The sequence below is a fragment of the Salvelinus namaycush genome, chromosome 26 (genome assembly GCF_016432855.1).
Source record: "Salvelinus namaycush isolate Seneca chromosome 26, SaNama_1.0, whole genome shotgun sequence".
Taxonomy (NCBI): Eukaryota; Metazoa; Chordata; class Actinopteri; order Salmoniformes; family Salmonidae; genus Salvelinus; species Salvelinus namaycush.
In genome coordinates this window covers 16,370,670-16,383,445 of record NC_052332.1, presented here as the reverse complement: position 1 = coordinate 16,383,445, position 12,776 = coordinate 16,370,670, and the positions used below count along the sequence as shown (strand labels likewise).

Here is a 12,776-nt window from a genome sequence, read left to right as displayed (position 1 = left end):
TATTTCCTCATCTGCCTCTTTGTCTCGTTTTCTCTTCATCTGTCCATCTCATTTCTCTTTTTCCCCCTCTCTTTCTGTCTCATTGTCTCTTCTGTCTGTCTGTCTGTCTTCTCTCTCTCTCTCTCTCTCTCTCTCTCTCTCTCTCTCTCTATCTCTCTCTCTCAATTCAATTCAATTCAATTCAATTTGCTTTATTGGCATGACGTAACAATGTACATATTGCCAAAGCTTATTTTGGATATTTACAATATAGAAATGAGAATCAAAATTGTCAACGGGACAATAGTAACAACAATAACCAAGTGTCAAAATAACCATACATTCAACAATAAGCATACAGTAGAGTACATGTGCAGGTTGATTGGTCTGTCAGACACTGTCCCTCAACTTATGGCAGGCAGCAATGTAGTACGCTGCCAAATGTAGTACGCTGTCTTCTCACACAATATGTTGCTCTGATCCTTGTCTGTCCCTGACACCAGATAGACAACTACTCTGACATGACAGGGTGACAAGTCCTCCACTAACCAGATTATCTATCAAGATGATCATCTATCAAACATTTTAAAAGACAATCAATATTATCATGTATTTTTATAGGTGGAAAGTCGGTCAGTAATTGCCATAATGTGTTCATCAACTTGTTTGTGTCTTGTCAAAAACAAGCGTAAAAAACAAACATGTTTGTGTGTGCCCCGCCACAGCCTGTCAGTCGGCAGGATGAAGAGGTCAACCTGGCTGTCATTAGGGCGGTGACATGGCATTGGGGTGACATACAGGATGTCACCAGTGATTATGGACTGTGACTCTGTATCTCACTAGATTACAGACGGTCAATCCTGAAGGGCAATCCGTCAAGGAATTCTAGGAACTGTCCCTAAGACCATTATACCAGCCTCCTTTGGCTACTGAGGGTTGTACTGTAGTTATCAAACCTAAACAAGTTAATACGCTTATGCATCTTGATGCCAGTCTTTTAGACATGCTCTCTGGGTAGAGGTTGCTCATAGGCACAGATCTAGGATCAGTTTACCCTCTTACCATCCTGATCTGAACTAAAAGGTGGGAGATGTAAAACCGATAAGAGTTTTGAAGCAACATTGTACTCAGTCTTTTTTATGTTCAGCTGGAGAGCAATAATATAAAGTGTGTGTGTGTGTGTGTGTGTCTGTCTGTGTAGAGATTTCAGATGCCCTATTGTCAGCAGATGAGATGGAAACAATGTATTGGAGCGGAGCACTGTTGATTTTGGACCACACACACTGTCATTATTCCTGGAGTTCTGACAGAAAGTTTTCAGGCATCGTACATGTGTGTGTGTGCCTGCCCTCTTACTCTGTGCGGATGCTGCCAACAGTTGGCGTCAGATCAACACCAATGCGCCGGCCACCTTTAATGAGGGCCACAGTGCTAATCTGTGTGGCTGGCATCCACAATCGTTCCATCCTGACACACTCAGCTCCTGGCCAGAGAACATCTCTCTAATCTGTAGGCATATGCTCACATGTTGTTCATCACTGCTCCTGCTTGCTGTAGATGTCTTTTCAAATATAGTATTTGCATTTCATTCCGTGGACATATATAGACATGAATTAATAATGCTTTATGGTGATGTTATGTCTGTTTGTGGGTTCTATAGGTGACCATCCTTCGAGGAAAGGACGGCTATGGCTTCACCATCTGCTCTGACTCCCCAGTGAGGGTTCAGGCTGTCGATTCAGGCAAGGCTCTCCACTCCCCGTGTGTGTGTGTGTGTGTGTGTGTGTGTGTGTGTGTGTGTGTGTGTGTGTGTGTGTGTGTGTGTGTGTGTGTGTGTGTGTGTGTGTGTGTGTGTGTGTGTGTGTGTGTGTGTGTGTGTGTGTGTGTGTGTGTGTGTGTGTGTGTGTTGGTCTAGATGTATGGGTACAGGTGTATATTTGACTCTCTCTAGTCCCTTCTTCCCTTCTTTTTGAGGTGGTCAAATCAGGTTTGCATGTAAATTAGTAGGTAGAAGCTTGTGCGTGTAACTATGTGTGTGTGTGTGTGTGTATATGTGTGTGTTTGTTTGACCCTCTTCTGCCCTCTCTCCTGTCCCAAGGTGGTCCGGCGGATCAGGCAGGTCTGCAGCAGCTGGACACTGTGCTGCAGCTCAACGGTCAGCCTGTAGAACAGTGGAAATGTGTGGAGGTCGCCCACGCCATCAGGTACGACAGGCAGGGAGACACAGAGGAAGTAGTGGACTTAACCAACTTTGACAGGGATAACCATCTTCAACACTTAAAGAACACCTCATGTTACATTCTGAAGTTTGATGGGTTGTGCTATCTATTCACAGCAAACCCTATATAGGCACTGTGGCTCGTAGTCTCTATGCGCGCGTCCATTGGCTAAGCTTACCTTTACACTCTTCCTGACCAGTTGTCACATTCCCTCTCTGCCTCCCTCTACAGAAACAGCTCCAATGAGATCAAGGTGGTGGTATGGCGCACTGGGCCGGCTGCCAAGCCCAGTTTCGAGGGCCTCATCCACCGGCCCTCCTACAAGCCCTCCTCCTCCAGCTATGATGCCCCCTCGCCCCCCACCAGGCGGCGGGACAGGTCCAAGGACCGGCTAGACCGGGACATGTCCCCCCCGGCCGTGCCCCCCCTCCCTGCCCACCACAGGACCAGCCGCCGGGTGCTGGTCAACGGCTCTGAGGGGGCTGGCGGGGGAGGGTTAGGATGGGTAGGGGTAGGGGGGGCGTGGGGGGAGAGGGGGCGCGTAGGAAGGGGGGCAGAGGAGGTGGATGGTAAAGCCAGGACCCAGACCCATAGCCAGAGCCACACAGCCACGCTGAAGGGGACTAGAGTGAAGGCGTCCAACGGGGATAACTACATCATCCTGGCCCCCATCAACCCAGGAAGCCAGGTACTGGTGGGGGAGCAGAGGCTCATGGTCCATCCCATGCTCCTGCCCTACCCCCTCAATGGCACTATCTAGACCTTGACATACACTGAAGATCTCTATACAGTGCCGTGAAAAAGTTTTTTCCCCCTTTTTGATATTTTTGATACTGAATGTTGTCAGATCTTCAACCAAAACTTAATATTAGGTAAAGGGAACCTGAGTTTACAAATAACAAAAAAGTATATACTTATTTTATTTATTTAATTAACAAAGTCATGCGGCACCCAATTCCCATGATTGAAAAAGTAATTACAGTCAATAACTGGTTGTGCCACTTTTAGCTGCAATGACTGCAACCAAATGCTTCCTGTAGTTGTTGATTAGTCTTCTCACGTTGACGTGGAGGAATTTTGGCTCACTCTTCCATGCAGAACTGCTTTAACTCAGCGACAGTTGTGGGTTTTCAAGCATGAACTGCTCGTTTCAAGTCCTGCCACAACATCTCAATTTGGATTAGGTCTGGACTTTGACTAGGCCATTCCAATGTTCATGTAGACTTGCTTGTGTGTTTTGGATCATTGTCTTGCTGCATGACCCAGCTGCGCTTCAGCTTCAGCTCACAGACGGATGGCCTGACATTCTCCTGTGGAATTCTCTGATACAGAGCAGAATTCATGCTTCCTTCTATTAAGGATTTTGCCAGGCATAAAAAGCTGACTCAAGTTTGCCAAAAAACACTTGGAAGCACCTGGAGGATCATCAAGACTCTTGGAAGAATGTTCTACGGACAGATGATTCAAAAGTATAACTTTTTTGACGACATGGGTCCCATTATGCCTGGCGAAAACCAAACACTGCATTCCACAGTAAGAACCTCATTACAACAGTCAATTATAATGATGGTAGTGTGATGGTTTGGGGATGTTTTGCTGCCTCAGGACCTGGACGACTTGCCTTAATAGAAAGAACCATGAATTCTGGTCTATAACAGAGAGTTATACAGGAGAATGTCAGACCATCCGCCTGTAAGCTGAAGCTTAAGCACAGCTGGGTCATGCTGCAAGACAATGATCCAAAACACCCAATCAAGTAAACATGAAAATGGCTAAAAAGCAACAAATTTATGAATGGCCTAGTCAAAGTCCAGACCTAATCCCAATTGAGATGTTGCAGAAGGACTTGAAACGAGCAGTTCATGCTTGAAAACCCACAAATGTCGCTGAGTTACAGCAAGGAAGAGAAGGTCAAAATTCTTCCACCGCGATGTGAGAGACTGATCAACAACTACAGGAAGCACTTGGTTGGAGTCATTGCAGCTAAAGGTGGTACAACCAGTTATTGAGTGTTAGGGGGCAATTACTTTTTCACACAGGGGAATTGGGTATTGCATAACTTTGTTTATGAAATGAATGAAATAAGTATGTAATTGTTGTGTTATTTGTTCACTCAGGTTCCCTTTATCTAATATTAGGTTTTGTTAAAGATCTGAAAACATTGAGTATCAAAAATATGCAAAAATATGCAAAAATTAGAAAGGGGGCAGGTACTTTTTGTGGTACTGTATATGTGCCATTCAAACCTGGGATAGATTCATGCCAATTCTACTTGACATACATTACGTGCCATCTAAATCAGAGATATACTTTGCCATTCTAACCTGAGAAATATCTGTGCAATTCAAACTGACACAATGTGCATTATGTAAATCAAAGATGTATACAGTGCCTTCGGAAAGTATTCAGACCCCTTGACTTTCTCCACATTTTGTTACATTACAGCCTTAATCTAAAATGTATCAAATAGTTTTTCCTCTTCAATCTACACACAATACCCCATAATGACAAAGAAAAACAGGTTTTTAAAATGTTTGCAAATGTATCTATAATAAAAAATGGAAATATGATATTTACATAAGTAATCAGACCCTTCACTCAGTACTTTGTTGAAGCACCTTTGGCAGCGATTACAGCCTCGAGTCTTCTTGGGTATGACGCTCGAAGATAGATTTGATGTCTTCACTATTGTTCTACAACGTAGAAAATAGTAAAAATAAAGAAAAACCCTGGAAGTAGTAGGTGTGTCCAAACTTTTGATTGGTACTGTATGTGTATATACTGTATATATGGATATATATATATGTATACATAGTTAAATAGGTAGTTGAATAAAATATAAATATATTATAATATATAACCAAGAGTTGAGATTTGCTGCAGCAGTAAGTAGTATTCAAGCGTCTATATGGGAAAACCATGGTGGCCTCGAGGTGTTCTATCAAATGATGCACACTGTAACATGCTGTATACGGGGAAATAGCTCTTTATGATAAAGACATAATAAAGTGCACCGAATGGAAAAAGAAACACACTGTATTGTGAACTTGATTCCTTAACATCCCCAACCATTTGACACTAATCTGCCAGCCTGGAAGAATGGACCAGTTATGCTGAAGTAATGAATGCAGAAAACCCAGAACTTCAAGTCTTTCCCTATTTCTCCATTATCTCTCCCACTGAACTTGCACAGCCAATCAAAGGCAGTAATGCTGACTGTGTGGTTGTGGGCTTCCGTGACGTAGTAGCTGGTTTTTAAAAGGCCTTTAGAGGAAGTGAAGGAGGCTGTATACCCTGCTCTCCATTCAGACCCAGTGACCTAGAGACAGTGGGGCTGTCGGTTAGTCTGTGAGCTGCTGCCTGTGTGTGTTTGTGTGTGTGTGTGTGTGTGTGCCCGGCAGCATAGCAGTCCTTACAGTCTGCCTTATAGGAGAGGCTCACCCCTGCAGACATGATATGACATGGGGCTCAGAGAGCATGATGGGAACGCCTGCTGTGTGTTAATGCTAAGAAGAATGGAAAGGGTTAGGGAGTTAGGAGGGTAAGGGGGTGGACTGCTGTCAAGGCAGGAGGAGTGGATAGAGGGGGGATAGGATGCAGAGGAGGGAATAGAGAGAGGTATAAAGGAGGGAGTTGATGGATGAAATAAGGGATAGGGAACAGAGTAGATATGGGCACATCAAGAGGTTGATGAATGGATGACGGGTGCTGCAGAAGAGGGAAAAGGAGGGTAGAGGAAAGAAAGAATGCTGCGAGAGTGGATGGAAAAGTGGGTGGAAGTAAGTGGCTAAAGAATGTCAGACTAAATCCAAAACCTTGATGCTTGGGGTAACAGAGCCTCCTTCCTGCCCAGCTTGGTCGCACCCCCCTCTGGAAGACATAGGTCAGAGCAGGAACACAATGTGATGTCACACAGGGCTGACGCACAGGCCACTACTACACACCCCCTCCATAGACCTGGGTTCAGGCCACTACTACTCATAGGGCTCTGGTTAAAAGTAGTTGTCTGTGGCCCCTTTCCATGCCCAACATGCCTGGTCTGCATTGTCATTGCTTCAATTTCACCTCATGTCAGGCATTATTTTATGGTGGGATGGATACATTACGTGACAATTTCCTGTAACAATCTATTGCATAATGGTATTGGTCAACTGTTATAACAGAACCATTGACTATTATGTTTTTGTCTCTAATTCAGGTATTGAGGCCTATCTACCAGGACAATCATGGTACCTTGGGTAAGCCATTTACTACTGACTAGGATTTTAATGAACAAGGTGGTTTGGCAGGGCAATTCTGTCAACACTCATTCTACTTCTATGTTCCCAGGCTAACTCCCAATATGTGTGTGTGTGGGGTGTGTGTGTTTGTTTGGGGTGTGTGTGTTATGTCTCTCAGCAGGGAGGATGTACCCGCGCCAGGCCAGCGTGCCCCAGACTCAAGGGGGTGGCGGTGCTCCACCTGGGGGTGTAGGTCTAGCAGGCCGGACCACCTTCCTACGACGCTCCACTAACGCCAAGACATCTAAACCATCCGATGCCCACCTCTCTGGCCAACCCCCACCCAGCTACCAGCAGGCCCAGAGCTCCTCCAACTTTGCTAACTACCAGAACTGTACTATAGTACGCTCCCATGTACCACACGGCAACCCGCACGGCAACTACGGCTACGTCAAAGCAGCACCCAAGATCCTCATCTTCCCCATCTTTGTTCAGGTGTGTGTGTGAATCGCTATATTTCCACTATCATCTTTCCACCACTCTGTTAGTGACGTTAGGGTTTTTTGCCCCTTTTATTTGGATAACTTTTGGCCTATATGGCTGGTAATGCTGAAAACACAATACGGTAGGAACACACACCAATCGACAGCCCATCGAGTCAGTTAACCCTGTTATTTTCAGTGCTGTGTGGATAGATGATGTATTCACAGAGAACAGTGATTGGCTTACAGTGGAAGTTGATCTATGATGACCCATGACTACACCAATCAATCCTGAAAAAGATCCATAGATGAGCACTCATGCAGAAAACACGGTACTACTCCCTATCTGATTCCCTAGAGCAGTGGTACTCAAACCTCTCCTCGGGGACCCCAGACGTATTTGATCTATTCCAGAATTAGCACACCTGATTCAACTTGTCAACTAATCATCGAGCCCATGATTAGATGAATCAGGTGAGCTAGTTCAAGGCTTAAACTGTGAAAGTTGTGAAAGGTCTGGGGGTCCCCGAGGATAGATTTGAGAACCACTGCCCTAAAGCATACAGGTGTTTCAATATTGATGGTGATACCAGTGGGATCCACATTTTAGGGGATTTTCTTTTCAGACACAAAACAGACTAAACCACACCAAATTTGTTGCAAAGTTTCTCACCTCAGCAGTGTTTCCCTATATTCACCGCATCTGCTAAATCATTATGCTCCTGGCTGATGTTTTGGTCACTTTTGAATGCTGGCGGTGCTTTCACTCTAGTGGTAGCATGAGACGGAGTCTACAACCCACACAAGTGGCTCAGGTAGTGCAGCTCATCCAGGATGGCACATCAATGCGAGCTGTGGCAAGAAGGTTTGCTGTGTCTGTCAGCGTAGTGTCCAGAGCATGGAGGCGCTACCAGGAGACAGGCCAGTACATCAGGAGACGTGGAGGAGGCCGTAGGAGGGCAACAACCCAGCAGCAGGACCGCTACCTCCGCCTTTGTGCAAGGAGGAAGAGGAGGAGCACTGCCAGAGCCCTGCAAAATGACCTCCAGCAGGCCACAAATGTGCATGTGTCTGCTCAAACGGTCAGAAACAGACTCCATGAGGGTGGTATGAGGGCCCGACGTCCACAGGTGGGGGTTGTGCTTACAGCCCAACACCGTGCAGGACGTTTGGCATTTGCCAGAGAACACCAAGATTGGCAAATTCGCCACTGGCGCCCTGTGCTCTTCACAGATGAAAGCAGGTTCACACTGTGGAGAACGTTCCCGCCGTGGAGAACGTTCTGCTGCCTGCAACATCCTCCAGCATGACCGGTTTGGCGGTGGGTCAGTCATGGTGTGGGGTGGCATTTCTTTGGGGGGCCGCACAGCCCTCCATGTGCTCGCCAGAGGTAGCCTGACTGCCATTAGGTACCGAGATGAGATCCTCAGACCCCTTGTGAGACCATATGCTGGTGCTGTTGGCCCTGGGTTCCTCCTAATGCAAGACAATGCTAGACCTCATGTGGCTGGAGTGTGGCAGCAGTTCCTGCAAGAGGAAGGCATTGATGCTATGGACTGGCCCGCCCATTCCCCAGACCTGAATCCAATTGAGCACATCTGAGACATCATGTCTCGCTCCATCCACCAACGCCACGTTGCACCACAGACTGTCCAGGAGTTGGCGGATGCTTTAGTCCACATCTGGGAGGAGATCCCTCAGGAGACCATCCGCCACCTCATCAGGAGCATGCCCAGGCGTTGTAGGGAGGTCATACAGGCACGTGGAGGCCACACACACTACTGAGCCTCATTTTGACTTGTTTTAAGGACATTACATCAAAGTTGGATCAGCCTGTAGTGTGGTTTTCCACTTTAATTTTGAGTGTGACTCCAAATCCAGACCTCCATGGGTTGATAAATTTGATTTCCATTGATAATTTTTGTGTGATTTTGTTGTCAGCACATTCAACTATGTAAAGAAAAAAGTATTTAATAAGAATATTTCATTCATTCAGATCTAGGATGTGTTATTTTAGTGTTCCCTTTATTTTTTTGAGCAGTGTATAAAACTGACTGGTGATGTCATTTAGATCAAGAGATAAAATGTAACTGTCATCGAGTTTCTAAGGAAGAGAGCATCATTTAATTTTCATGCATTTTGGAGTAGAATATCCTTTTAAAAACGTCACCAGACTCACATTCTTTAAAAAATGTATTATTGAAAATGTTTAATTTTATATCTAAAATATATGAGGAAATTGTATTCCTTCTATGATATCACCAAGTATTACTTACTACACGTCAGTATTACCTATTGAAAGAAACCTAGGGGAAACACTGCTCTGTGGTACAGTGTGTGTGTACATATGACTCTTGTCATAAACACACTGGAATGAACCACATTTCCTCAACATGCTTACATCCAAGCACTCATGCCCATTTTCAGTCTGCGATTGTACTGGAGAGTTGAACTACCAACTACCCAGGACCCTTCAATGGTCTGTAATAGTACTTCCTGTTGACTAACTGAGTCACCCAGCTGCACACTTCTGAGACACAGTGAAACGGCCCTGTGGACTCTCTAGCCCTGGTCCACAAGAGGATGTGGCTACCAGCCCCGCTGCACTAGCACTTTTAGCCTAGCGCCTTCTCACAGAGCGAGACCCTTATAGAGCGGCTCACAGACTCCTGCAGTCACAGCTCACACGGTGAGGATCTCTGTAGAGATTGGAGCGACTGTAGCTACACGAGAGCCGCCAGCTGCAGAGCCTGTATCATTCCCTTTGGTGTGGGGCAGAGAGCATGGAGCTTGGAGCCAAAATGGAGATGGTACTGTAGCCATATGCTCCCTCATGTACTTATAACATCCCTCCCAAATATTTGTGTACTTGAAACATGTGTATCTATCTATATCTCTATTTCTATTGAGTGATATTTAGGAGTGTTGTGAATGATATTGGGCTGTAATAGGAGTGTATAGACTTCAGTATTAATGACTTTGGCTGTAATATTGTGTACTGGCATTAGTGAATGTATTGTGTTTGAAGTAATATTTAACAGCAGTATTTTGCCCTGGATAATGTAATCTTCATTTAATTCCTAGGATGTTGCCTAATCTTAATCTAACCTTAATCCAATGTTAATCTAACCCTTAAATCTACCCTCTCGCCCACTGTGTGCAGCCTCTGGACCTGTGTAACCCCACACGGACTCTGGTGGTCTCTGAGGAGATGATCCTCCACGAGAGCAAGCACCTCTCCATTAAGGTAAATGGCTGCTAAGAAGGTGTGTGTGTGTGTATAGATCAGGATCAGTAAAATGGGAGATGTAAATGTCGTAAAAGTTAGAGTATTTAAGATAGTAACAAGTTGCGAGAATCCGACACAACTCTTTGTACTGTGGTTCATATTCTACAACCGTGAGAGTGCTTTGGTTTGAATAACTGTCAAAGAGTTTGTGCAATGCATTATGGAGATTTTCCCCAGCCCTTGTCAATGTTCTAAAATACCTTCCCAGTGACAGGAAAAGGGCAGAGACCCAGATACAAGGTGTAGACTGAGACCTTATTTATGTCTCCTCTGTCTGTGGTGTGGTTTGTGCTACTAGCAGAGAACAGAGGCGAGAGAGGAAGAGACAGCAGTTAGAAAACCTGTGGGTGGTTTCTGCGCTGCGTTGGGCTTCTACACTATTGTCTTCTCTTCTCTTGGCATTTCCTCTCCTCTCCTCTTCTCTCCTCCCTTCTGCTCACCTCTCCTCCCCTAGAGAGGTGGAAAGAGACACATAGGGGGAAGATGTCTGATCAAACAGTTAATTGCACAGCAGGTGAAAAAACACACACAGACCATTTTTGCAGTTTTTAAAGGCAATTTCCTGCTATTCTAATGCTGTGTTCTTATGCTCAAACAATATAACAAAATCAATGCAACATTTAAAGACATTTTCCATACGCACAAAAAGCTTATTTAGCAAAAATCCGTTAGTGAGCCTTTCTCCTTTGTCAAGATAATCAATCCACCTGAAAGGTGTAGCATATAAAGAAGCTGATTAAACAGCATGATCATTACACAGGTGCACCTTGTTCTGCCACAGATGTCTCAAGTTTTGAGGGAGCGTGCAGTTGGCATGCTGACTGCATGAATGTCTACCAGAGCTATTACCAGAGAATGTAATGTTAATTTCTCTCTCATAAGCCACCTCCAATGTAATTTTAGAGATTTTTGGCAGTACGTCCAACCGGCTTCACAACCGCAGACCACCTGTGACCACGCCAGCCCAGGACCTCCTCATCTAGCTTCTTCACCTATGGGATTGTTTGAGACCAGCCACCTGGACAGCTGATGGAGCTGTGGGTTTGCACAACTGGAGAACTTCTGCACAAACTGTCAGAAACCGTCTCAGGGAAGCTCATCCGAGTGCTCACCAGGGTCATCCTCACCAGGGTCTTGACCTGACTGCAGTTTGGCATCGTAACAGGCTTCAGCGAATGCTCACCTTCAATGTGATGGCCACTGGCATGCTGGAGAAGTGTGATCTTCACGGATTAATCCCGGTTTCAACTATACTAGGAAGATGTATGGCGTCATGTTGGCGATCGGTTTGCTGATGTCAACATTGTGAACAGAGTGCTGCATGATTGCAGTGGGGTTATGGTATGGGAAGGTAGAAGCTATGGACAACGAACACAATTGTATTTTATCGATGGCAAATGGAATGCACAGAGATAACCTGATGAGATCCTGAGGCCCATTGTCATACCATTCATCCTCCGCCATCACATCATGTTTCAGCATGATAATGCACAGCCCCATGTGGCAAGGAGCTGTACACAATTCCTGGAAGCTGAAAATGTCCCAGTTCTTCCATGCCTGCATACTCACCAGACATGTCACTCATTGAGCATGTTTGCTCATTGAGCAATGCTTTATATTGACATGTACGACAGCGTGGTCCAGTTTTCGCCAATATACAGCACCTCACACAGCCATCGAAGTGGAGTTGGCCAAAATTCCACAGGCCACAATCAACAGCCTGATCAACTCTATGCAAAGGAGATGTGTAGGCTGCATGAGGCAAATGGTGGTCACCCCAGATACTGGCTGAGTTTCTGATCCATGCCCCTACTTTCTTTTAAGGTATCTGTGACCAACAGATGCATATCTGTATTCCCAGTCATGTGGAATCCATAGATTAGGGCCTATTGCATGTATTTCAATTAACGGATTTTCTTATAAACTGTAACTCAGTAAAATCTTCGACATTGTTCCATGTTGCGTTTATATTTTTGTTCAGTGTATATACATACAGTACCAGTCAAAAGTTTGGACACACCTACTCATTCAAGGGTTTTTATTTATTTAGTGAGGACAGCTTTGCACACTCTTGGCATTCTCTCAACCAGCTTCATGAGGTAGTCACCTGGAATGCATTTCAATTAACAGGTTTGCCTTGATAAAAGTTAATTTCAGTTGTGTTGTGACAAGGTAGGAGTGATATACAGAAGATAGCCCTATTTGGTAAAAGACCAAGTCCGTATTATGTCAAGAACAGCTCAAATAAGCAAAGAGAAACGACAGTCCATCATTACTTTAAGACGTTTTGAAAGTTTCTTCAAGTGCAGATGCAAAAACCATCAAGCACTATGATGACACTGGCTCTCATGAGGACCACCACAGGAAAGGAAGACCCAGAATTACCTCTGCTGTAGAGGATAAGTTCATTAGAGTTACCAGCCTCAGAAATCGGCAATTAACTGCACCTCAGATTGCAGCCCAAATAAATGCTCCATAGAGTTCAAGTAACAGACTCATCTCAAATCAAATTTGTCAAATCAAATTGTATTAGTCACGAATACTACAGGTGAAATGCTTACTTACGAGCCCCTAACCAACAATGCAG

At 45.0% G+C, this 12,776-nt stretch overlaps 1 protein-coding gene across 1 annotated transcript in view; it reads left to right on the top strand.

The window, feature by feature from the left end:
• Positions 1–1,898: 1,898 nt before the first annotated feature.
• LOC120021895 (regulator of G-protein signaling 3-like) overlaps positions 1,899–12,776 on the top strand; it is a 145,681-nt gene continuing 134,803 nt past the window's right edge. The window contains exons 1-6 of the mRNA XM_038965735.1: positions 1,899–1,902; positions 2,078–2,183; positions 2,430–2,886; positions 6,397–6,436; positions 6,597–6,913; positions 10,064–10,147. Of these exons, the coding sequence (XP_038821663.1) occupies positions 1,899–1,902; positions 2,078–2,183; positions 2,430–2,886; positions 6,397–6,436; positions 6,597–6,913; positions 10,064–10,147 (1,008 nt within the window). The remainder of the gene's footprint in view (positions 1,903–2,077; positions 2,184–2,429; positions 2,887–6,396; positions 6,437–6,596; positions 6,914–10,063; positions 10,148–12,776) is intronic.